General features: G+C 47.2%; 9 protein-coding genes across 9 annotated transcripts; 4 read left to right on the forward strand and 5 right to left on the reverse strand.

Moving 5' to 3' along the window:
* Positions 1–2,504: 2,504 nt before the first annotated feature.
* Positions 2,505–3,233, reverse strand: H6S33_010194 (uncharacterized protein; the record flags this gene model as incomplete). The annotated part of the gene is made up of 5 exons (XM_044841552.1): positions 2,505–2,521; positions 2,618–2,665; positions 2,755–2,817; positions 3,003–3,025; positions 3,082–3,233. 5 exons carry the CDS (start codon positions 3,231–3,233, stop codon positions 2,505–2,507), a joined length of 303 nt encoding a protein of 100 aa, XP_044697337.1.
* Positions 3,234–3,993: 760 nt separating this feature from the next.
* Positions 3,994–5,902, reverse strand: H6S33_010195 (uncharacterized protein; the record flags this gene model as incomplete). The annotated part of the gene is made up of 8 exons (XM_044841553.1): positions 3,994–4,065; positions 4,154–4,167; positions 4,792–4,992; positions 5,131–5,149; positions 5,253–5,285; positions 5,363–5,378; positions 5,714–5,817; positions 5,888–5,902. The coding sequence occupies 8 exons, from the start codon at positions 5,900–5,902 to the stop codon at positions 3,994–3,996; spliced, it is 474 nt and encodes a 157-aa protein (XP_044697338.1).
* Positions 5,903–6,664: 762 nt separating this feature from the next.
* Positions 6,665–9,171, forward strand: H6S33_010196 (uncharacterized protein; the record flags this gene model as incomplete). Its single annotated transcript, XM_044841554.1, has 4 exons — positions 6,665–7,509; positions 7,563–8,632; positions 8,679–8,730; positions 8,790–9,171. 4 exons carry the CDS (start codon positions 6,665–6,667, stop codon positions 9,169–9,171), a joined length of 2,349 nt encoding a protein of 782 aa, XP_044697339.1.
* A 3,212-nt stretch (positions 9,172–12,383) lies between these two features.
* H6S33_010197 (uncharacterized protein) lies at positions 12,384–13,439 on the reverse strand (the record flags this gene model as incomplete). Its single annotated transcript, XM_044841555.1, has 3 exons — positions 12,384–12,440; positions 12,492–13,055; positions 13,131–13,439. 3 exons carry the CDS (start codon positions 13,437–13,439, stop codon positions 12,384–12,386), a joined length of 930 nt encoding a protein of 309 aa, XP_044697340.1.
* Positions 13,440–16,135: 2,696 nt separating this feature from the next.
* Positions 16,136–19,011, forward strand: H6S33_010198 (uncharacterized protein; the record flags this gene model as incomplete). The annotated part of the gene is made up of 6 exons (XM_044841556.1): positions 16,136–16,295; positions 16,371–16,884; positions 16,948–17,278; positions 17,346–17,950; positions 18,041–18,288; positions 18,350–19,011. The coding sequence occupies 6 exons, from the start codon at positions 16,136–16,138 to the stop codon at positions 19,009–19,011; spliced, it is 2,520 nt and encodes an 839-aa protein (XP_044697341.1).
* Positions 19,012–19,671: 660 nt separating this feature from the next.
* On the reverse strand, positions 19,672–20,493 carry H6S33_010199 (uncharacterized protein; the record flags this gene model as incomplete). The annotated part of the gene is made up of 4 exons (XM_044841558.1): positions 19,672–19,868; positions 19,931–20,183; positions 20,247–20,311; positions 20,445–20,493. 4 exons carry the CDS (start codon positions 20,491–20,493, stop codon positions 19,672–19,674), a joined length of 564 nt encoding a protein of 187 aa, XP_044697342.1.
* A 930-nt stretch (positions 20,494–21,423) lies between these two features.
* H6S33_010200 (uncharacterized protein) lies at positions 21,424–23,090 on the reverse strand (the record flags this gene model as incomplete). The annotated part of the gene is made up of 7 exons (XM_044841559.1): positions 21,424–22,115; positions 22,179–22,231; positions 22,283–22,349; positions 22,407–22,458; positions 22,615–22,841; positions 22,901–22,954; positions 23,006–23,090. 7 exons carry the CDS (start codon positions 23,088–23,090, stop codon positions 21,424–21,426), a joined length of 1,230 nt encoding a protein of 409 aa, XP_044697343.1.
* A 163-nt stretch (positions 23,091–23,253) lies between these two features.
* Positions 23,254–23,671, forward strand: H6S33_010201 (uncharacterized protein; the record flags this gene model as incomplete). Its single annotated transcript, XM_044841560.1, has 4 exons — positions 23,254–23,309; positions 23,366–23,375; positions 23,444–23,504; positions 23,580–23,671. 4 exons carry the CDS (start codon positions 23,254–23,256, stop codon positions 23,669–23,671), a joined length of 219 nt encoding a protein of 72 aa, XP_044697344.1.
* A 162-nt stretch (positions 23,672–23,833) lies between these two features.
* H6S33_010202 (uncharacterized protein) lies at positions 23,834–24,423 on the forward strand (the record flags this gene model as incomplete). Its single annotated transcript, XM_044841561.1, has 2 exons — positions 23,834–24,085; positions 24,142–24,423. 2 exons carry the CDS (start codon positions 23,834–23,836, stop codon positions 24,421–24,423), a joined length of 534 nt encoding a protein of 177 aa, XP_044697345.1.
* Positions 24,424–24,531: the final 108 nt, after the last annotated feature.

Raw genomic sequence — 24,531 nt, forward strand, 5'->3', positions numbered from 1 at the left:
CAATGGTTATGGAACCGATGGCGTCCACGAGACCTCACTGTCGAGGCCGGGGTTGGCAGTGCTGTAGAGTTAATTGAACAGATGCTCTTCATGGGTTTCGGGTTTTGATTGGATGGTGTTTGGAGAGAAAGGGGGGGGGGAGGGGATAGACACGGATCGAGGGGAGCATTTTATCTACCGTACTGTTGAGTATCGGCTAGGTATTTTGATGTTGTTTGATGAATCAGATTGATTGATCGTCGTTGGTCGGTCGGTGTGCGTTTTTTTTCTTTCTGTCTCTTTTCAAAACGATGGTTTATGTCACCGGCGGGGATGATGGTGTAGACAGGGGGGATAGAGTGCGGACACTGAATGGTGAGGCGGCGCGAGATCTAATCCCCGACCACCAACCGCGTCTCTCCGAAACCCATGTTTCAGGACATATCTTTGAGAAACTGGTTTTTTTGCTTTCTTTCTTTCCACCCTTCAGCCCTGCAACTGCTCCTAACGACTTTTCCGTTTTTTGATATCTGAAACAGAATAACTACATGATGGAGTAAGTTACCTGAAGTAAAGTGTAGTTACGCATAAATATACTCGCACGTCTGTCAGTCATCCAGTCAGCTGCTGCAACCATGTAGAGTAGAATAGAGAGAAAGAGAAAAATTAAAAGCGCTAGCAATATCGTATCCACTCATAAAGCTCACACACACTTCATTCCAATAGAACATGAAATTATGAGAGAGGCGGTCGTATCAATACCACCACGCTCATGCTCATGCTCACTTCTCAAAATACCAAGCCTCGGCAACCCATGGCTATCGTCAAAATTAACGAGGCGAGATTTCAGCTGTCCCACCCTCCCTGGTAGATGATAACTTATGATAGATGCTTGTAGGGCCAGCTAGGAAAAAACAAATCCCGGAGTTACACAATCTACAGAACCGGCTTTCGTCTCCTCTACTCTACCCGTACCTAAGTAAGACCTGTCAATCAGTCAGTCAGTCAGCCAGCCAGCTTCATTAACTCCCATCAGGTTTTTCCGGACGAGATTGTTTTTTCTTCTCATGCCCCTCCCGGACGGCCCCTCACAACATGTTCGATACTCAGTTATCCCTAGCCTGCGTCATCAGCGAATGGTAGGAGGCGGAGAAAGAAGAGAGTTTGTATTTTGCAGATCGGGCCTGGAAACAGTATGTACAAACTGTTTAAAGACAGGCAGACCAGGCCGTAACCTCCTCACCCCTCTCAATACCCCCCCCCCCCCCTCTACCCTCCCCCCCCCTCACCCTCCTCCGCCTCACCTCATAACCTCTCCCGATATTAATCTCTAGTTCACCCTTCATGGGACAAACACAGCTAAACAATATATCAATATATAGTAACAGAGCACTACCTAATTAAGTCAGTTATGCACCCAACCATTAACCAGTTTGGAACCGCGCGTGGTCATGGCCTGCAAGCCCTAGAATTTCTATCCTACGCACGGCCGGACATGACAATCCATTCCAATGCTTAGTTCCTGGTTGAAACATCACCCATTGGCAAATCCCCAGTTCCACTTCCTAATGAACTCGTGGTCCGAAATTCTTTTATTTTCCGACCTGTACACTGTGGTACGCAAACGGACCGGTACCGATTGGTAACTAGCTAGCCAACAGTACTGTGTCTCGGTACATTGGCTACCTCTAGCTACTCATGTTCATGATTAGGGTCGGACAAGGCAGGGCTGGGCTTATATGAGAAATTGGCCAGAGAGAAAGCTACCTGCTGCTGCTGCTGCCTGGGTGGGGAATGCGCATCCGTAACGGGGAGTGTTAATAAGACGAACGGCGGAGACTCGATAGAGAGTTGTGACGGCGGCCGATCAGATCACGTTGCTAGTATTGATTGCTTTTGCCCGCTGCTGCTGCTGCCGCTGTTTGTTGGCTGTCTAATATGGCTTGCCTAGCATGGGGAATCCATTTTCATTCTTTTTTGTCTTTATTTTATTTTTCCTTGAGAATAGAGGAAGGGAAAGAGGCGTGTGACTATTTTACTTTCCAATTACCTACTAACCAGCTCTGTTTTGTATGCTACTAACTACTGTATGTAGCTGGGAGCGTAATTAAGTAGCCAGGTAGGTAGGTATCGTGACATCTCTCCTCCACCGCGGGGGGTGCTTTTCATCCACCACGTACGTACGTACATATTTGTACACACGCGGTTACCCCAGGAAAGTAGCGGCCAGCCCCAGCTGGTTACCATTGAGCTTAAGCTTGAATTCAATCCCGATCGATCGTGACTATTTTCCACGAGTCATCCGCGCGGAGAATTTTCTACCACTTATTTTTTTAACAATTTTATGGGAGGGGAAATTCAGCTGGGAGGGAGGAGAGCCTTGGCAAATATGGTCGTCAAAGAGAGGGAGAGGGAGAGGGAGAGGGAGAGACAGAAATCTGTACCCTAAATGATGAATAATTTTTTTACTCCACCCGGGTTGGGTCTCAATTGGGAGGGGGATGGAGGACTCATATGGTTCACGATCACAGGCCAACTAGGCCTAGGACGAGAAGAATTCAATCAGACGACAACTTCGCTTTAACGGCGACCAGGGCCTGGGGAGAGGAGGCGAGCTTTGAGGTTGGGACGTACATACGACGTACGGTACATCGACCACGATACGGACGATAAAGGGCCATGTTCCCTGATCATGAATTTTTTTTTTAATTGCCGCGTTTTGCAAATATCAGCTTGTTGCAGCGCCAGGCAGTCAGTGAAGATGTAACTACCTACGTGCTAGCCAGTGAGTAGAGAGTAACATGAGTGTGCGCTCACTACCAGTGGACCCTGGGCATACTACATCATTGTGGTTGATCGATACGTATTAATGTATATACCAAGCATTTCTATTGGTCGAGAAACCAATCCTCCATAGGAACCCCCCCCCCCCCCCCCCGGGGGATGGACGAAGGAGCCTCATCTTGTCAAGGGGTGCATGAAGTCACTACATCTACTGATCAAAGCCCCAAAGTTTGACTTACGCCGAACTTGTATGTACCGTACTCTAGATCGATTAGAGTAGAGTACTTGGTAGGAGGTACATTCAAAATGTGTACGTACAACCAGAGCGGTAGATGAAGTACCGTGACACAGTTGTGCCGCGCCGAAGAGAGGGGAGGGGGTGACTGGTACGCGGAAGAGGGAAGAGGAGGAAGATAATGATTAATTGAGGGGGGAGGGGGTGTTCGAAATGACAGTAGTGACCAGTTCATCCTATATTTTCTTGCTTGATCCAAAGTAGGTAGACGTACTACCACCACAGACTGTGCTTTACAGCTGCTGGACAGCACAGGCCAGTTCTTTATATATTCCTCATGTAACGGCGCCTTTCGCTTTGAATCACCCGACAGAGGCCGCGCGATCCGGAGGCCGAAAGGAGGTCTTTTCCTTTTCATCCAGTCGGGATGGAAATCTTTATGCATTACACGGATGTTTATCAAAAACCCTATCTTTTCACCTTCTCGGAATGAGTGTTTCGAGGTTTCAAGTAAACTGCGCTACCCATGGCCCACCAGTAGAAGGGGGGTGAAAGGAAAAAATTGACAGGAGCCGGGAGTGAAGATGACTGAGGGTGGGCAAAAAAAGTAGATCCCCTCAACTCTGCCCAGGTCAAAACCGGGTTGATCTTTGCGGCAGAAAATCGCCAAAGCCTGGTCGTTGCGGACGCAGGCTGCCTCTCCTCTAGACTGTGAAAGTACTCTCTGTATGTATGTACATGATTTTTCCCCCTTCATCGAGTTCTTCTCGAGCTTGCCCTCACTCTCTTTTTCTCGATCGACTGCGAGGATAATCATATCCCCACCACTATTATGATTACTCTACTACCTACCTGTGGATGTTGTATGTACATACATACTGCAACAGCGGCATCTGTAATTAGCTATCGCACATCGCGCATCGCGCATCGCACAAGTAAGTACTGTAACCCCGCGATGTCGTCCGAGCACCTTTTTTATACTCTCTTGGGTATAGTTAAGGTGGACGTCTTGGGATTGTCAGCGGCCATGTGGCTTTTTTCTTTCCCCTGCCTAGAGTAAAGTATGTCTTGAAAAACGTAAAGTTAGTTAGCTATTCCTCAATTATTTCTTTAGAACGCCTTTCTTTTCTTTTTCGCTGTCATGAGTTACCGTACGTTAAGGATTGTACCTAATAGTGGAGTAGCGGCCGCGCCGTGGTAGCGGAAAATGGGTGGATGGATGTAGGGTTGAACCAAGATCAGACTGTTTACCGGCCAAGTTTCTTTCTGGGGGGAAGTTTTGCGGTAGTAGAGGAAGCCCCTTCCTTCCCCGCATAGCTATGGTTCTCGCATAAGGCCCCAATCGTCATCCCCGCCCAAGCTCTCGAAGCGCTTATCCTAATTTTGACTAGACGGGGACAGCTCCAGGGTATCGTTTTCGGGCACAAACACACAACCCTTGAACTTTTTTTCCCTTCCTTTGCCTCCAGGCGGGCACTGCAGCAGTTAGCATTTGCTTGCTTTCCTGCACGAGCCCAGTCATCCCATCCCATCCCTGGTAGCAGCAGTAAGAAGCAGCAGCAGCAGTAGAAGTAATAACTTTGCAAGCAAACAAACAACAGGCACTTGCTGCTCCTGCTTGCTGTTGCCTTGTTTGATTAACAACCTATTTTGCCCCCCTTCTTGATTTGTCTTCCTCAAAAGGATCAGCGGCACTGTTGAGTTTTTTTTTTTTTTTTGTATTCTTCCATGGCCATTTCTATTTTCCGAGCCTTTTCTTGAGGTTGCTTAGAGCAGCGCCAGGAACAGCCTACAGGGTCCTTCCCTTCCCTTTGCTAGGATCGCCAGCGCGACCGTTACTGGTTCGTGCACTGGCGCGGATCTCATAAAGTTTATTGGCCTGCAGTTGGCGCGGTGTCGTGCGTTGAGTCGCATGCAAGCCTTAGAGGGAGAACGAGAGGGTCGAGATGCAGAGAGGAGGTGGAGGAGATTCGCAATCAAGCCATTCAAGTACTCTATGAGGGAAGATGTCAAGAGACTCGAAATGGAAGATTGGATATATACCAATTTGTGTGAAGAAAGAGTAAAGAGGATTAATCGAGTGAAAAAAGAAAGTAAAAAACTCCGCGGGAGGAAGAAGAAAAAAAGGTTACCAAAAAACATATGACCATGCTAATATTGACCAAACGTCTCTGCCCGAACGCAATGAACTTAATATCATTGTTTTTATTAATTTATTATTATTATTTTTTATTTGGAATTGGGATCCATTCACTTGTTCGTTAATTCCTATGAACAACCGTCCCTGCTTCCGTTATCATCATCACCAGCATCAGCATCATTAGCAAGTACACTGGCGGGAGCATCATCAGCATCACTACCTACCATAACTATACTCAATCTATTATTTGCGTCCTGCTGCCCAATCTTGCTTGCTCACTCATTCGCACTTGGTATCTCCGTTGCTTGCGCCGCCAGCTCTCGCTCCTTCTTGGCTGCGATCTCACTTCCCACTTCTCACTGACGCCTCTCGCTCTCCCGCGAAAGCTACTATCGTCGTCCGATCATTCCTCTAGAAAGCATTACGGGCAGCAGTTGTCCTCGAGCGGAAGTTTAAACGGGTCCCCACATCAGCTGAACAACCATCCCCCCCCCCCCCCCCCCCACACGAAAAAAAGATCCCGATCCCCCAATTCTATCTTTTATTTTGCGGGGGGAGGAGGGAGGTGACCTGACTTGATTTGACTGCGGATTTCAATCCCTCCTCTTTCTGCTGCTGCCTTTTTGTTGCTCTCTGTTGCTGCTTGCTGTGCTGCTGCCAACTGCTTGTGTTGCCGCATCTGGTTGGTTGTGTGCAGCGTCAGCGAGCCTCTCCGTCATCGCTCACTTCTATCGTCGGGGAACTCGTGCCTTTTTTACTTCCATCTTTCTCTCTCAATCCTTGCCCTATTGTTTCTCTGCCCAAATAGAATTCTCATCATCAGGGACAGATAGGGCTTGTAAGAGAAAGGAAAAAGGAAAAAGCAGAGGCAATATAGAAAAAGAAAAGAAAAGAGAAAAAAGAGCTCGAGGAATAACGACAGAGAAAGAACATACAGAGGAGAAGAACTGTGCAGAGATAGAGAGGAGGGGGGAAAGAGAGACATACTACTACTACTACCTACTACTACTACCGCTACTACTACCTTGTAGGGAGGGGCTCCAGATCAAGAGTCTATTCAACGCCACCCAATTCGCTTCCTGGGTCCATTTCTCTCTGGCTGGCTGGTCGAGGCGGGTATCCAGACGTCCAGACAGACAGTCATCACCTACCTACAGTAGAAACCGCTCAGCGTACCCTTGCCTTACCCTTTTTCACGATCCTACATAGAATTGGATCCCATCCATTGGGAACAAGTCCTTATAACGCACCCCGTGTTGACATCCGCTTCTTCTCCCACCCATCTCATCCACCAACGATTTTATTCCTTCCCCCCCAATCAACGCTCAAACACATCACAGCGTTTTCCCACTGATCGTCGTGGCACGTACCGACAGCTCCCGTAGGTCACGATCACTGAGCAAACGCAACTGTCGCCCACTCAAATTCTCCGTCAACAACCACTGGCAACGGCATAACGGTCTTAACACCACGTCAACGGTAGCTAAACTTTCCAAATACACTTCAACCAGGTCAATTACTTTACCATGGATATCAACTTTGTTCTCAACAATTCTCCATCTTCGAATATTCCCCAAAGGTCCGCCGATACTGCCTTCAGTAACAGTAGCATTAGAGGTACCTCTGGTTACAAGAATAGGCCCCAGGATCATATGGCCCAGAACATCGAAAATTCTCCTGTTCAGTCCCGTAGCCCCACAGACGAACATCATTTCACTCCAGCTTACAGAGACTATCAGTCCAACAGTAATAACCAATCTACGATCTCCTCCCGTAGTTCTTACAGCGGGCCCTCACTGCAGTCAACTGCTGCTACCAGTCCGTTAGAGATTCCCATGGCAGCCCATCATCATCATTCTAATGCAACTTCAAGCGCTGAGAATTCTTATACAAACGATAAAATAAACGAATCTACTATTAGCCCTGGTTCTTCTTTCCCCGGAAGGCTTCTTCCACCTTTAAGCAATAATAATCACCCCATTTCTGCCAACCCTAATTCTTCGGAAGTTGCCTTGTCACCACGCTCAACATCTCATCATTACCACCATCAGACGTCTGATATCAGCTATTTCTCTTCATCTCCATCGAGTTCGTATGTCGCCTTTACGCAGCAGCAGCAGCAATATCAGTCTTCCGCATATCCACCCCCACCGCAAAACCATGGCCCTTATGATACCCTGTTGAGCTTTGCAGAAGTAGCAATGGGAGCTTCTACGGTCCATGGCCGTAGGAGTCTCGAGGTAGAGGCAGCAGAGGCTTTGGCTGGCCGTAGAGGTAGTGGTAGCTCACTGAGACATTCCGACCATAATATTCGTACTTCATCAAACCATATGCCTGTTAATAGCAGTAGAACGTTTCAGGTGGATATTGAGTAAGTTCTCAGCCCAGGGTCTTCGTATTTTTACCTGTGCTGACAAATTTTAGCCCTGAACTGAGGCCCGCTTCTGCGGGATCCGTGGCTTCGACTGGAAGGACTATTGAGGATGAAGGTTCAATGAGCAATGTCCGAGATTCCCGTTCTCTCCAGGCCCAGAGATCTGCTTTAGTAGCCAGATCAGTTCATGAGCATGCTTACAACCGGGATACTCCTTTGTTCCTCCCAATACCAGAGGCTGCCACGCCTAGACAGGAACCTGTCGCCCCGCCTATGGATGCTGGGCCTTCTACTAACTCTAGCACCGGCCCACTACATACAGTCTCGTCTCCACATGACTTCTTGGTACAATCGCCAAAATGTTCTTACTGCGCCAGCTGCACCACTGGTTCCCCGCTTCGGAAGGTGGTATCTCACATTTTTGGGCGTAACAAACTTTCAACAAGGCAGATCCCTAAAAACGTTTGGGTTTACTACTGCCGTAAACATTACCAACGTTCTAGATATCGTAACCCAAGGGGATTTGCTAGACAGCAGGTATTGTTAGTCAAACGCCAATGTGAACGTCTTGAGCTTTGGGGCGGAGTCAAGGACTGGGTGATCAAGGTCCGCAGACGTGAGGAACTTCGGATGAACCGCGAGGGTGGTGAAAACGGAGAGGAACTGGAGGATGAAGAGGAAGCTGAGGATCATATCGCCGGAGACGAGGATATTGAGCTCGGTGATGGGGGCCCAACAAGTGGGGAGAGCAGTAGGCGTAACAGCACCGCTACTCCCAGGCGTAGAAGCTCTACCGGTGGAAACAACTGGATCATGCGCCATACTGGAACGGAAAAGACCATCAGCGATGTCTACAAGCTTCTCGAAAGGATCGAGGTGGAAGTGCAGGAGAATGGTGGAAAGTTTCCTGATGTGGAGCTGTTGCCGAATGTTGAATTGACTATGGCGATACCTATCAGAGGACCTGATGGGGATGGGGACGAAAATGGGAACGGCAACGCTGGTGGTGATGATAATCAAGAAGGTGCTGAAGACGAAGGGATTCCCGATCGTACGGTTGGAAAGAAGAGGAGGCGTTCTGATGGGGGAAGTGGTAGTTCAGGCGGTGACGACACAAAAGGTACCAAAAAAGCAAAGTCAACAGGTGTCAAGAAGAGTGGCGATAGGAAAGGCAAGGGAAAGACCCCATCTCATTTGGAGACTGTCCCAGATCAAAAGGTGCCGAGTCAATCTGAGAGGGCTCTTGGGTTTCATGGTGCTTACCAAAGAGCCTTTAGTCCAGAAGCTCTCCAGCACGGAGTTGACGGCATGGCCAATTCAGAAAGGATCAAGAGCGTCTCTGCCTTTAGTGGAAGAAGCGAGCAACAGACTATCACGCCGCCGCCAAGTGCTTCGGCATCCACAGGAAGATCTACCCCGGAAATAGAATCGGAATTCATCATTGAGTCGAACACCCAAAAGAACTTTGCCGAGAGACTGTCTTCTCTTTCACCTCGTCGCTCTACTGGCGACTTGCCTTCCACCATGTTTGGTAACATAGGGAATGCTTCGCTCTATAATCCTCACAGCTTTACCTCTTCGGGAGTACACCTCAACCATACACCAAGGAGAAAGTCGTCCATGGTCGACCGTGCAACAGATTCATTCGTATATGAATGAACTTTCCTCCCAGTTGGCACTAGCAACAAAAAGCATACCAAAACCAAAGCTACATTAATCGTCTCAAGGGCCTTCTCACCCTGTGTCTATGACTGCCATTTTTTTATTAACAATTGCTCATGCATATCACGTCTTTTTTTTATTTAACGGGTTATTTTTTAGTGGAGTTCATGTCGCGGGCTGGCGGTTACGGTATGATTGGGTTTTATAAATCGGTAGCTATGGGTGCGAACCTCATGTATGATTCATTTTTCGATTTTTGTTTATTATTTTATGGTCATGACGGTATGGGTCTTGTTTTTTTAAGCCAGTTTATCATTTTCCTTTTTCATTTTCTATTCAGTTTTTCATTCAGCTTTCTTTTCATATCTAAGCATCGCGGTTTCTGGTTTTGTTAGTCTAGGATACGGATATTAGGGAGGAGCATACCGGGTATTTTGTTATTTATTTGGGGTAAAAAAAAAGCCAGGTTGCTTGGGCTCATCATGTTTTTTTTAAGAGGGGCAAATTATGGGACAAATTATGGGGCAAATTATGGGGCAAAAAAACGGAGTTTACGTTTTTTCATTTTGCACTTTTCTATTCGGTTTTGATGATTAAACCTCCCATTTTCTACTAACGACATATTTGTCTTTTTTCAATTCACGATGATGGCGGTTTGGCGTTTTCTATGGGGTCACCGTTAACATTGGGAGGAAGACGCATTCTACTATACTGTTGATCAGGGGACCATCTGTATCAAGGCCGGTATTTCAATCAGGGCTGTGGTACGCTCACGATACTAAATAGTACTGATCAGCATCTCATCTTTTTCCTTTACATTTCCTCGTCTCATCCGCATATGCCAGGGGCAACCAGTAATCAAAATAATAATAATAATAAAAACAATCCCCCAACCAGCCAGTAATCAAAACAATAATAATAATAATAATAAAAGACAATCCCCCAATCATCCAGTAGTCGCCCACAAGACCCCCACCCTTCTACCACTAGCCTACTAACCCCCCACTAGCTCCATCCACTCCGGGACATGAAAAATCACTCGCCCCCACGCTCAGTATAGGATGAACGCCAAGCGCGCTAGCTCCCCACCCGCCCACCCACTAAAGGAAAAATCCGGCATACATTATGTACGCAATCAATGTTCCGAAGTGCAAGTAAGCATTCGTATCTATACTATCGTAGGGCTGACGGGACGGACAGGGTAGGACGGGATGACGTGCTAGAGGCGAGGGGAGATGGGGGATGGGGGTTTGGGGGTTTGGAGGTTTGTTTGAGTTTGTTGTATGGGTATTGGGGGGGGGGGGGGGGGGGGAGGAGGAGGAGGAGAAGGAGGGAAGGTAGATGAGGAGGAGTACATAGAGGGGAAAGGGAGGAATAGATTGTAAAAAAGTAAAGTCCCCAAAACACCTGGACTGAGACTGAGGGAGAGGGGTCTTCGGATGCAAGTACAAGCAAGTACACATTCGCACTCCCCGGTGCCACCTACACGAACCTACGTACTCTATGCTATCTCCCCAACACTACATGTATGTTGCGCCACGCACAAGCCAGCCAGAAAGCCAGAAAGCTTCGGATGAACTATGTGCAACCCTCCCCCTCTTCCCTTCCCTCTCTCGCGCTCCCCCCACTGACCGGCCAGACAGGCAGGCGTCATGCGCACAGAACCGCCGGGGAAACAACTGCCGGATGACTTGGGCGACTTTTAATTTGTTTTTTTTTTACTCTGTCCTCGTCCGCCGCCACCCCCGGTTGGTAGCGAAGGTTAGATAGAAGCTAGCTAGCACTAGGTAGACAAGCAGCAAGCAGACAAGCAAGCAAAACTACCGCCCGCCCGCCCGCTCACCCGCTCCATCCACACACGCACACGCACGTATGCACAGTATAGTGAGAGATCGATCATATGTGTCTGTAACCTACATAGACAGAAAATTTGGCGTAACCTGCGATATGATGTGCTGTTTCATGCCTTAGCCACCCACACACGGTGCGTTTGCCGAAGACACTCGTGTACATCACTGCCGTGTAACTCACCCTCTCTCTTTTTGTGCGCCCTTCCATGATCTCTCTCACTGTCTCTTCTCGCGCGCCTAACAAACACCGGCGCACACCCCACCCCTATTCCCCCCGGCCGCTGTTTAGTCTTGGGCTGGTTTGTTTCCAAACAATTCCAGCTCCCGCGCTGTCGGGATTACAATTGCGGTCACGCGGTGTGTCTGTATGTGTGGGGGAGGCAGGAGAGATAAGTGGCAATTGCATACATGTACGTACGGGGGGCGGTGGGATGATATAGATCTACCGAGATTGCGTGCGTAAACAGGTAGGTAGGGTAGGGGCGATCACTTTTTTAATTGCGGCAAGTCGGGGGGGAGAGTTGAGTTGGTTTGGTTTTGGTTTGGTTTTGTAACTCGTGTCGTACCTGGTTCGCCGGCCGGTGGTGGTGGTGGGTGGTGTGGATCATGGGTTATCACTCGGTCTTGGGCATGTGGTTGATGCTTGATGCTTGATGCTTGCTTGTTTTTTGTTTGCCGGGAGGAAGGGGGCGAAACGTGGTGAGGGTTCTTTTTTTTTTTTTTTTTTTTTTTCGAGCACTGGCACTGGCTTTAGTAGGTACACGTGGATGTAGGGACAGACAGACAGATGGGCAGATGGTTAGTATTCCCTAGTATAGGTTGTTAATAATTCGACCAATGTGACCGACGGATTAATTTATTGTCTCTGAGTGGTATAGCGCGGATTGTGCTTGTTTTTTTATTTCCCTTTTCTTTCTAGATGGCTGCCGCGCTAGGGCTTGTTCTGTTCTTACTTTACTTGGAGAAGGGGGCGGGCGGGCGGGACTAATTAACTAACCATTCCCGTTTCGGCCAAGTGTGTGGCGGGTGGTAATGATCGAGTTGGTAGGAAAAAAAGAAACATGTTCCCCTACCTGAAATCTTGTACCAGATACATGTTTACAGGATCTAGATTGATATATTCGTACCAGGGTTAATATTAGAGCTAGTCCTCCTCTGTGTAGTATCGTAGAATATTAGAGCAGCCAAATATACGAGAATGAAGAAAAGTACCCCCCCACCCCCACCCTCTTAACCCCCCCCGGTTCCCGCTCGCCCCTAACACTATATCAAGTCAATAGAAATAAAACGAAAATTAAAACGAAAAAATAGAGCCCACTCTAACAAACCGAACCCCCCGCATCTTATTACACCCCCAGTCTACAGCCACGGCAGCGCATCATCCTTCAGCTCCGCACACGTCAAATAATCCATCTCCTGCTTCAACATCAAATTATTGACCACCAGCGTGCCCGCCAACACCCTCACCTTCGTCACCAGCCCCCTCGCCTGATACTGCACCGTCTCCTCCGCGTGCTCCTCCGCGTTAAACGGGTTCTCCACAATCATCCTAAACAGCTTCCCCTCCTTGCCCACCTCGGGATACTGATCAAAGCACCTCCCCAGCTCGCGCCTCACCAAGGCCCTCACACTCCTCGTATACTCGCCGAACCCAGATAAGCCGAGGAATTGACGCATCGCAGCAGCAACCAGCTGCTCGAGCCGACACACCTCCATGGTGATCATTGCCGAGATCTGCGTGGTGGGGGCGTCGGCGACGGTGCGCAGCCCGACACTGTGGATGAATGCTTCGCGGAAGATGCGCGCGGAGCGCAGTTTATAGCCGATAGCGAGGAAACGGGCGGGGGCGTCGTGGATCTCGCGGTCGAGCGTGGGGCGCTCGAAGAGGGTGGAGCGGATGGAGTCGGCGACGGCGGGGAGGCACTGGTATTGGTCGGCGAGGTCGATGAGGGCGGAGAGGTAATGGTGGTCGGGGATGGTGAGGGGGAGGCGGTAGAGGGCGCTGAAGAGCTGGGTATAGAGGTGGTGGAACTTTGGGGTGGGGGTTGGTTAGCTTGGGGGGGTCACTCTTTTTTTTTTGATTGTCTTGGTTGAGGGCTAATTCACGTTCGTAGGCTGTGGATCAGGTGCTCCTAGATCTTGAGCTCTTGGGATGTTTCCTTCTCTCCCCTGGCGGGCTGGGAGAAGGGTGGAGATGTCGTCGTTGTCGACGTCGAGCAGGTAGGTGTAGCGGAACTTCCAATTCGGTGGTGGGTCTTTATCTTTCCACCACAGCGTAGACATGCTGGCGGCGAACCAGGGAGAGAACATGATCAATACCCGCGAGTGCAGGTAGAGGGCAGAGCCGTGGAATGTTGAGATGCAGACATCGCGGCCCTCGGGGCCGGGGGCGTAAAAGCTTTCGTCAAAATCCATGTCTGTGACTGTGCCGGTGACGTTTGTGGGGTTTGAATGCCTGCGAGGGACGACCTGCGTTTATATGGTTGCATGCCGTAGAGTAGATGGGCATCCCGGGATGTTGTGTGGGGTGGGCTGGATGCGAATTGCGGGGTTATGTAGCTTGGTTGCGTGGTGGCTATATATACCCGCGCGGAGCTGTCTACGTACAGACCTACTCTAGACCTCTGCAGATGCGGGCGGAAATTAACTTGCTGATATATCATTTGGGATATGTCATTAATAGATATGGAGAAGAGCTTCTGGGCTCTATGGTCACAGCATCCCCACCGGCTGGGGTCTCAGTTGCGCAATTCCGTTATTGGAGTCTAACCGCTTATTAATTTATATTACGGTTCCTGATAAGATCAGTCAACAATTAAACCACGACCATACTAACTTATATTTAACTTGAAGATGTGTAATTGAGCACTCTAGGGCTATTGAGGAGCTATGTGCTGCGTAGCAGCGCTACTGGTCTTAATTTTGTCGCTACTGTATTCTTGCAAGGGAATTAGTGGGTCTTTTGCCTCAATTGCAGGCTTAAGCTTATATATCATGACTGTGAGTAGTATACATACGTGCTTAAGTATATTAGTGACTAGACCAAGTAAGCCCACTAGGCCTATAGGATAAAATACTCCATGCCTGTACGTATGGCTATATGCAGTGATAGGGCGTTTGAAATACCGGATGTTTAAAGAGAGTTATGTTTGGGATTCTCCACACATCAGATATATGGGCAACATATATAAACCAGCTAAGTCGAGGCACCTATGGTAAATCATCGGAGTGTCAATGAAACCTTCAGCTATAGCATGAGCTAGCGACGGATTAGCTATATATATTCCAGTGGATTAGTACATCGCGCAATAGTAACAAGCTATATGCATGACACACTCGTCTGAATGTAAGACTACATGTAGTTTCAAGTTCCTCACATAGTCGATATAAGCTCAATCTGATATACCAAAATAACGAAAATAAAAAGCTGGAACGAGGAGAAAGCCTAAGGTGTAGTCTTAGAAATCGAATCGTATCCACAAGTACCTGAAACACCGCAGTGTATGGAGCGGTAAATGTGTCAAAAGTAATTTTACCAACGGTAGTAAATTATTTACCACCGGTGGTATAAGCACTGAATTTCAGTCATTGTATCTGCACGCTATCCTACATTAGTACATTTCCACCGATATAAACACTGAGTTTCGGTCTTTATGCTGCGCTATACTAAATAAGTAAATGTTCAATCATTAATGCCAAAACTTATGAAAATTTCCCACCGGTGGTAAAATTACTTTTGACACATTTACCGCCCCATAGCAGTGAGCAGTATAAGATTTCCCTTGGGGACATGAAGCAAAATTAAAACTTTCCAATTCTAGCCCACTCAAGCAGACCTAGTTAGTGCATGCTTGCTGTTTCAGACTTAATGTCAACTTCAAATGCCAGCGGTGGCGCAAGTAGTTATTCTGATAGGCCGCTTCATCCCGATACCCTGATTCAGGATAGATTGATATAGCCGTCAGAAAGCTCTATGTGAGTGATATCTCATGACCCAATCCTAAAAGAAAATGTTAGTTGTAGCCATTGGAAGTATATTGCAACCCCACATGATCGATATATCTATATATGTGCCGGTGATCGGGGTTATGCAATTCTGAATTCCTGTTTATAGAACTCTGCGCAACGAGTGATTAGCTATGACTCGGCAGACACCTCACTGCCGAATGCGAAGCCCAACTGGATCGGGGTTCTCGAGGTGATCTGTGTAACTGGGAGGTTATGTAGGCATGAATTACTTTTCTTGTGCGCCTGGGGTAGTGGGGTGGATCGGGGGCTGTTGTAGTTCACGCGTAGAATCGAAAGTAGGGTACTCAACTCCATCCCATGCCCAAGAAATGCAGTGTTTCGTACCTTTCACTTCTCAAGGGGGTATTTATCAGGTCTTCTGCATAGAGATACGTACATCAAAATCCTCTAGTCCGACTACGACCGGGATGAGAGGAGACATGACACGCAACTCGATCCGTTGCGCGCGTCTGTTTGAGTAAGAATAGACGCGGCAAGAAACGGTTTGGTTAGCTGTCCGATAACAGTTTCCATCCCGGATTTTCCAGCGCCTCAGCTGCAGCTGGGGAAACGCGCCCATTAAGCCGGACTTGTTGGTTCCTGATAGTTTATGTTGCAAAGTTACTAACCGCGAGGTACAAATACCAGACAGCGATACAGTGCATCACGTGACCATACTTTTTTTGTAATCATTCTCACGATCAACTTTGCACGATATATAATATACAGTGTTAAGAACTACATGTAGGTAGGTTTAATACATTTTGCACATTAAATCCCAAACCCGTTAGTCCCTCATATTTTCGCACAACTACATGTACTTTTTTTTTATTCTAACCTCGACTATCAAATTGCAAAGATGGAATCAAATTTCATTGGCCTTACTTGGCAAGGCTGTGTCATCAATTTGGGCCGTATAAAGTCTCAGGCATGGAATCATAGATCCAACTCTTTTGACATACAACATATACAGACGCTTAGCCTAGTCAACACTTCCCATAGCTCCAGATCACTTTTATTAACCTCTATATACACCTGCATTTCTGATCATGCGCAATGAAAGACGACAGAGTAGGGCCAATAAAAAAGTAACGTTCCTACCGATGCCCCCGAGGCGCACGAAGTCTTTAGATATGGAGCTGGAGCAGCCGCACACGCCCAAAGAGCACAGATGCGCACATCTGGTGTCGAATGCTGAACGGGCAGATTGCGGACAGAAAGACAATAAAAATATTGGCACCGATCGCACAAGTACAACTCTACGTATGTGATATAAACTGTGATACCACATGTTCAATCTTTTTCGAGATCTAATCCGTTGAATTGTTTTACCATTAGAATCTAGCGTGGAGGCCACAGAATGTACTTCCGAAGACGTCAATCGTCTCTTTCTAAGTGCGGCACTACATTGCAATATGGAGGAGGTACACAAGCAGCTTCAGAGGGGAGCGGATCCAAATTGCAAGGACAGAGATGGGCGACCTGCACTACACATTGCAATATATTCAGGGGATCTTGGTATTATTCAAGGGCTATTGGAACTCGAGTCTATCGATTTCAACTGTCAGGACATCGAGGGTTGCACTCCACTGCACGCCGCAGCATCTGGGGATTTTATTCCTCCGGAGTATACGTATGTACTGGGAATACTGCTTGACAGAGGGGCCGATGTCAACTGTAAGGACAATAATGGACGCACCCCACTTCACGATGCAGCACATACAGGGGATGTTCATGCCATCGATCTCCTGCTTAACAGAGGGCCAATATCAACTGTAAGGACAATAAAGGACACACCCCACTTCACAGTGCGGCACATAGAGGGTCTGGTTTTACCATTAGGACACTACTTGTGAGCCGATGCCAACTGTCGGGACAATAATGGACGCACCCCACTTCACGATGCGGCACCTAGAGGGGATGTTAGTTTCATCGAGCCCCTACTTAAGAGAGGGGCCGATGTCAACTGTAAGGACAATAATGGATGCACTCCACTGCACGCCGCAGCTTTGGCCGGGAATGTATTTTCTGTTATCGAGTTACTACTTGACAACGGAGCTAAAATGTCATGTAAGGACAGCAATGGATGCACTCCACTTCACGCTATGGCAAAATACTTACAAACCTCAACCGGGAACCCGGGGAAAGTCAGCACTGAAAGTTCTGTTGAAGAGTGTCTGCGGGTGATTGATGAGGTTATGGGGGCCCTATCACCAGGTCACCCTGCTATCGCGATGGGTCTCAAGGTTCTCGAGATAGTTAAAACTCTACCGGAAGCTCATGCAATGGGTTATGATTTTTTTTGCAGGGCAGGCAGGGAGTAGTGGTCTGAGCGGCGATGTGTCCTTGGATCAAGAGGTAGAATGCAGTTCTATGTCGAGTACTACACTATCCGACGAAGAGTCTCCGAAGGCCAAAACACGCAATAATACCATATCAAATGCGCCTTTAACCGACGATCTTAGAAGAGAAATTTCATTATCTAGCAAAAGTTGCACAACTTTTGACCTGAGCCACGGGGATGAGAGCGGAAGCACTAGTGAGAATGATTGCGAGGACATCGATGACGACGCGAATGAAGTTGAGGACGCGAATGAAGATGACGAGGGCGGAAATGTTGATAATAGTGACTACAATATAGAAATATCGCACAACTTAAAAGGCACTGGGACTTATCGATACCACGGGGGTAGTACATCTGACACGAAAAGGAAAGGGAAGCATATCCCTACAAAACGAAGACGGTTTCAAAGCCTTGGGGATCGGTCGAATGACCAAGAAGATGATGAATCTTCTGACCAACCTTCTAAAAGACCAAAAGGGTCGAAGGCTCAAGGAAGCTCGCCCAGCCAGTCTAAGAGACCATTCGCTTGCCCTTATTTCAAAAAGGATCCAGTCAAATATTCCGACTATACCCAGTGAAATGATACCAATCTTAGACAAGTGAAGTATGGTTTTTAGGATCCGGTTTTATTACTTGGGTGTACTAACTTGCTTTATAAATCAAGGGAGCATTGCAAGTCACGGCACCTGAAGCTATGGTGTCACCGGTGCAAGGAATTTCAAGCAGATACTCAGGATGAAATGAATATACATTTACGACACGATGATTGTCAGATGAATGAAGAATCTCCTGGGTCTGCCTACTCGAGAAATGACAGCAACTCGCAAATCAGAGATGAGCTAGACCTTCCAAGGACTTGCACTTGGGAAAGGGTCTTCAAGGTTTTGTTTCATCGAAACACACCAGATCCATGTAAGAGTATCTCACACGTTTTTATATATATATATGCTGATTTCGACCGGGATGAGGATAGATTGGGAGCAAACCGCAGCCAACGCCGTTCAGGCTTGTGATAGCGAACTATCTACCAAAATTCGAGGATGTGTTGTTATTCCTTCCGGTAGACAACCGGAGTATCAATTTGGACTGGCAAAAAGCCTTAAAGACTGTCTAGGGGTGGATGAAGATGATGTGAAGAAAGTTATGATTGCATTCAATGTGGACTGGGCAGCAAAAAATTGCAACCAAGTGCAGTTTTCTAATATGGATGGCTCTGGGTCTGGCTCTCATGATATTGACGACGTCACTGCGGCCGACGTTTCGTCAGAAACCCAATCGTCCATCACTCCAGAGCAAATTCCTAATAACGATCAGTCACAACCTACCGCTGTCACTGCCGACCAACACAACCAGTCTACTGCTTTTTTGAATGGATTAGATTCTTCCATTCCACAAGCCGATCAGGGGGAGAATCCCTCTTTTATACCCCTATGTGGCAGCTATCTAGGACCTGGCGCCGCCACCACTACGGTACAAGGTTACGTTGGTTACATTCTTCCAAATGCACCGGATCCTTCCATGTTGCTAGAGGTGCCAGACGAAGAGTGGTTCATTTTTGACGATCCCAATTTCTCACCTACACTCGACGATCCGGGCTCCACCACGTATAATCAACAGCGAAATATCCCTTCATAAATCTTAAATAGAGTACGGTGTGCTTCTTATGAATGGAACATACATAGAAGAGATACATACGTTGAGCGGATTAAAAAGATTTAACGCACATACACGTGTTATTAAACTTGTGTTCTTGATATTATAGAAAAGAGGGGGGTGGGGGGGGTACACGTAGCGGTAATTTATAATTTTTATTTTTATATATTAGTTTTCACAGGATTTTGGGCAATGTCAATGTATTGTTATTGTTATTTAGAAAGTTAGGAATTGGGATTTCTCAAAACTGCCCTTTCAAATTTAATGTAAATTCATGTATTCAATTAGGAAATTTTGGAATGTATTGTACATGTATTTCTAGCCACACACCCCCCCCCCCCCCCTTCTCAACCACCACCACCACTACTAAAATGTAGGGATCTTTCCAGGTACATACATAGAATCTCACTCGCTCCTGATTCTTACTAGCGTGGTATCAATACTTTCTCTAGTAAAATATATTGTACTCAAGTGGCACCGCACCGGACCATGACCACCTAAATGAAGTTATAGTTACGTTGGTACTGTAAATTCGGACATAATCAAACCAACAGGAACAACATTTAATCGAGTCCCTCTCAAAACTAATAAACTCGCTAGTCAAAAAGCCGTACTAAAATGTTTTCGTCCCCAATTCTATAGCTATTTCAAAAACTCGTACCCTCCTTCTGGCGGCAAATACCAACCACCTACGACAACAATTCCCGCTAGAATAACCGTTACAGCCCAACTCACAGTTGCCAGAATCCAGCTCACACCTAGGCTCCATCCCACAAAGAATCGATCATCGTAATCATATAGATACTGCACCAACGAGGTCGCAGCGCCTTGTATAAACGCTGGTCACCAACGTTAGATATAGAAATTTACCACCACGCTCGGTGAGATTTATTACACATACCATTCAGGAGCAATAAAACGCCCAACATTCTCCATCCATTCATTCTCTTCGCGGGGCCGCCAGCAAGAATGACAATAAATGCAACAATATTCATGCCTTCGATTACTAGCGTAAAGCTCATCAACCATGCTGTAGATCGCCACATTGAACAGAAGTAGCGATCAGTGCCATGGCAGTCAGCGTAGCTGGGGAAATGTGTGCAGTCGCCTGCTGAGGTGCAGCGCTTATGGAGTCCGTAATGGTAGTTAATTGGCTGGTTATATCATTTTATTAGCTCTGATATGTCTTTCTGTGATTCTGGAGGTTTGTGGCTCACGATACTGGTATCCTCGTAGGAGGTCCATCGGGGGACGATTATTGAAGAGAGGGTTAAAGCAGTGACTTTGTTCCGGGGAGCGATTGCGTTAGAATTGATTCCCTTCGCCGAAATGCATTCGTTGGTGTAATTAAAAGCTCAATAGAGCTAGAACTCGATCGAGTAGCGAGCTAAAAATGACGTAACTTTGTAGCATACCTCCAATAAACACAAACAGCGATGCGGTGTAAATCGCAACTCTAGACATTGCGTAAGAAAATGGGAATGTAAATGTCTATAGAGCTATAGAGGTATGTAGAAGAATGAAGCCGAGGGAAAGGTGGGGAGAATGAGGAGTAAAGAAGAGGACAAAAAACAAAAAAGCATTCGACAATCGAGATCGCAGCCTTCATGATCAACAAGTCAAATGATAGATAAGGTGATACGAAAACCGCGGTACTACTGGGATGTCTGATTGGATGCTGGTGGGGTGACGGGCGTAACATGTTTACGTAGCCTTGAGCAGCAACAGCAACCATGGGCCTTTACACTAAATAAAAAGTCATGGCCTATATACTCATCGGTTTATATTATTGAATTCTACCTACTCTATCTATTCCACTATGTAGTTGGAAGTAAGTACATGAATTCGGATTACCGTGCATATGCGCCGGATGGTCCAGTTTACGGGATAATTGATATCCCCTAACCCTGATAAGTGAGTCTTGGCAATTTTCTCACGATGATATGAACAGATTCATCTTGCTCATAGTGTCTGACTCGGGATTAGTTAGGGGTGCTAATACTATCGTTAACAACTTAAACTTTCATTGTACCTGGCTGATAGCGAGCCTTGACCAGGAGTAAATGTGTTAATATGCCCAGTGAACCCAAACCTAAAAGAACAGCGATAGCGCGCGACATATAAGGAATTCCTAGAGATTCTATGCCCATTTAATTCTGAGTGGACTCCAGGGAATTTATCATGTTCGAGAAGCATCTTGCTTGTTTGCTTCATCTATTATAATGTAGATATACACATAGTTATAGCCATGGATAAAATACCATATCACTGCTGATCACACGATCCACTCCGTAGTAACTACATCTATGTAGCGTTGATGATTTTTCAATTACTTGCATACCTTGTTATGGTTATCCTCATTTAGTGTGCTGCGCAAATTATACCTCTAAGAGCTCAATCGCGTCTCTCGAGCTGCCTATGCTTTTTCCTCACGCCAAAATCATCTCCAAAATCGAAAACATACCCCCCGCCTTGTTCCTTCCCCTTTCGCTTTCCACCCGCGCCCTCCACCCCCTTCCTTGCGCCAATATCACTCTCGTTTCGAATCTCCGGGAATGTCTGGATCAGTTCTGGTCTCTGTGGGGGCGGCATCTCCCTCGTGAAATACCGCTCCCTTAAAGCATCACTTGCAGTAATCCTACGCTCGGGGTCAAACGTCAACATTTCGTTTATGACCCTAATTGTTTCCTTAGTCTGTCCGACAAGACGGCGCTCCAACATATTCTCCCTCTGCGCTCCAACGGGAGGAGGGACATATCTGCCTCTAGCACCACCCGCAGAGACATCGTCAGGGGCTATGCGGCCACGATCATAGATACCGGGGAGAAGCCGCATCTTGGGCCATATTTTGTCGGAAGGCGACCCGAGTAACTTGACAATGAGAGCGAACTGTTCAAGCTCTGTCTCACCGGGAAGGAGAGGAAGTTGAATGATCAATTCACCCATAATACAACCCGCGGACCAGATATCGACAGCGGAGGTGTAACGAGTTGCGGAGAGGAGAAGTTCTGGGGCCCGATACCATACAGTTACGACGCCAGGAGTGAGGGGGCGAGCGGAGTACTCGCGGGCCATACCAAAATCGGCTGTTTGGATAATCGTTCAGCATTATGAGAACATCCCAGGGAACTACCGGGAAGGAGAATTACCTATTTTTAGAACACCTTTAGCAGTGAGAAGGAGATTGGACATTTTTATGTCTCTATTTAGGTTATCAGTATTTGGGGAAGCTTGTTTATAGATGATAACTTACCTGTGAATAATATCATGCTTATGGAGGTACTCCAACCCTTCCAGTAGCTGTTTCATAAGGCATTTCACTGGTCGAAAGGCAAATTAGTATTCCCCCAAAAGCTGGGAGAGCAATTTTAGTGTACCTTCGCTCTCGGAATATTTAACTCTTGCATGATCAAGAAGGTTTGCCAAATCCTATAAAGCGTCGTAACAAAAGCTGCGCGCGCTTCACCCGCCCGTTGCCGACGACACCGGGCGAGGGAACCATAAGCCAGCCGATGTGCGCCCAGGATTCTTTCGCGTCCCTACAAATCAAAACCGACAATGTCGGCCCAAGGAGAATCCACCAACCTGCTCAGCATACTCCATGACCATGTAGACGTCGTCCAGCTCCGTTCCCACGGCCACATCCAAGACGTTGACGACGTTGTTGTGGCGGAGGGATTTGAGGATTGATATTTCGCGAAGGGCGGTGATGGGAATGCCGTTACCACGGTCCGAGTCGAAGATTCGGACCTGTTTGAGGGCGACGACTTTATTGTTTTTGTGGTCCTGCGCACGGTGAACTACCCCGTAGGCTATAAACACGGCTGTTAGTCTCTATTTTGATTGTGGCGCGATCGGAGTTCTAACTGACTCCCTTCGCCGAGCTGGTTAAGAAATTGGAAGTCCTTTATGTTCCGACACCTTCCTGGGGTTATGTTAGTAGGTGCGTTCTTGCATTATGGTTCAGAACACGCACCCGGCATGCCATTAGGGAGATCCAGGCGGGGAAGAGGTTTCCCAGTGATTGAGAGCCAGCGTGGGGTGCTCTCTTGGTTTTCCATGGTAAAATTTGAGTTTGGGATAAAAAAGAAAGTTTGTCAGGGGGTGGGAGGTTTGCGAGTTTGGAACAGGTTCAGGCGACCTTTGACCCAAAACACAAGCTTTCAAATTGGTCTTGGTGTGTCTGATCCCTAACCCTGGGGTAAATTTGAAATACTGAACAGCATGTTCTTGAATCTTCAGCACTGGTCCGAACGCTGGGACTCCGAACGCTCGAATAGGTGAAACTAACTGTAATTAGTTTAGCGTTGTACTCTGACCAATCAGTTGTCGTCAGGTTTCTGGGTGTAACTGTAGATCTCCAACTTGGGAACGAAACGCCAAGGTTCCCAAGTTACCTATTTCGGTAGGTTAGGACGCTGACTTGGGAACATATAACCGGGGGCATCGCCCAATTCTCATCTATTCTTCTGTAGGTACTATGGCCTCGAACCGTTAACACTTTCGCAACGTACACTTTTATGATGGTATTAATCCTAATGTTGTCTTAGGCGGACTCATCCAGAATGGAGCGGTTACGGAATCAAATTTCCTCCAGATGCTCGGGATCCTGTTGACATTAACTATTTTCATCCCACCATGAATAAGCCCGTACCATCACAATAAACATCGTATATCCCAAGTTGCAGACGACTGTCGCTCATCGACATGATGTCGCCCGAAGCTCTATGTTGAAAACGTATCGGAGTCTCCGTAACAAGAATGCACGATTAGAGTTAGTGACGAGCCGTGGGTGTAACGCATTATGTCGTTTAATGTGCCCGGCCGGGAGTATGCATTTCGTGAGGGAATCCGAGCTCGAGATGGAAAGTGTGTTATCACGGCTCCATTCGATTGGACCTTTTTCGAAGCTGCTCATCTCTTTCCACTGGAGAAAGAGACGGATATGAACGATACTACGGGATTGTCAAAGATCACCTCGTGTCAGAATGGGTTTCTGCTTAAAGCGGACGTGCGCCAGGCGTTTAATAAGTATCTTGTGTCGGTGAATCCGGATGTGAGTTAGAGTTCTAGAGTTCTAGGGTTGATATTCATGGCGCTGACTGATAATAGGACAACTACAAGATTGTGGTGTTTGGTATAGATATGCTAGGCGTAGATGGACGAAGTCTGGACCCTGTGTGTCGAAATCCGGCGGATCCTCATAGAGTGTCTGATAAGCTTTTGCGGTGGCATTTTAGACAGTCTGTGCTTGCGAATATGAGAGGTGCCAGTGAGCCAGTATTTGAGCATGATTTTGCAGGCAAAGATATGATGGCAGAGATTCGGGAACGACCATGTGCCAAAGAGAGGTTCGAGTTGGAGTTGGAGGCTAGATCCAGAGCGGCTGTTTGAGATGCGTGTTGGTAGCTTTTAATTTTTAATGATAAATTCATTACTATTCTGTGGCTCGGCGCTAACTCGAGAGTCACGTGATATCAAAAGCTATTGTATGTATGTACA

Source organism: Morchella sextelata (genome assembly GCF_020137385.1).
Source record: "Morchella sextelata strain SCLS chromosome Unknown scls_4, whole genome shotgun sequence".
Lineage (NCBI taxonomy): Eukaryota > Fungi > Ascomycota > Pezizomycetes > Pezizales > Morchellaceae > Morchella > Morchella sextelata.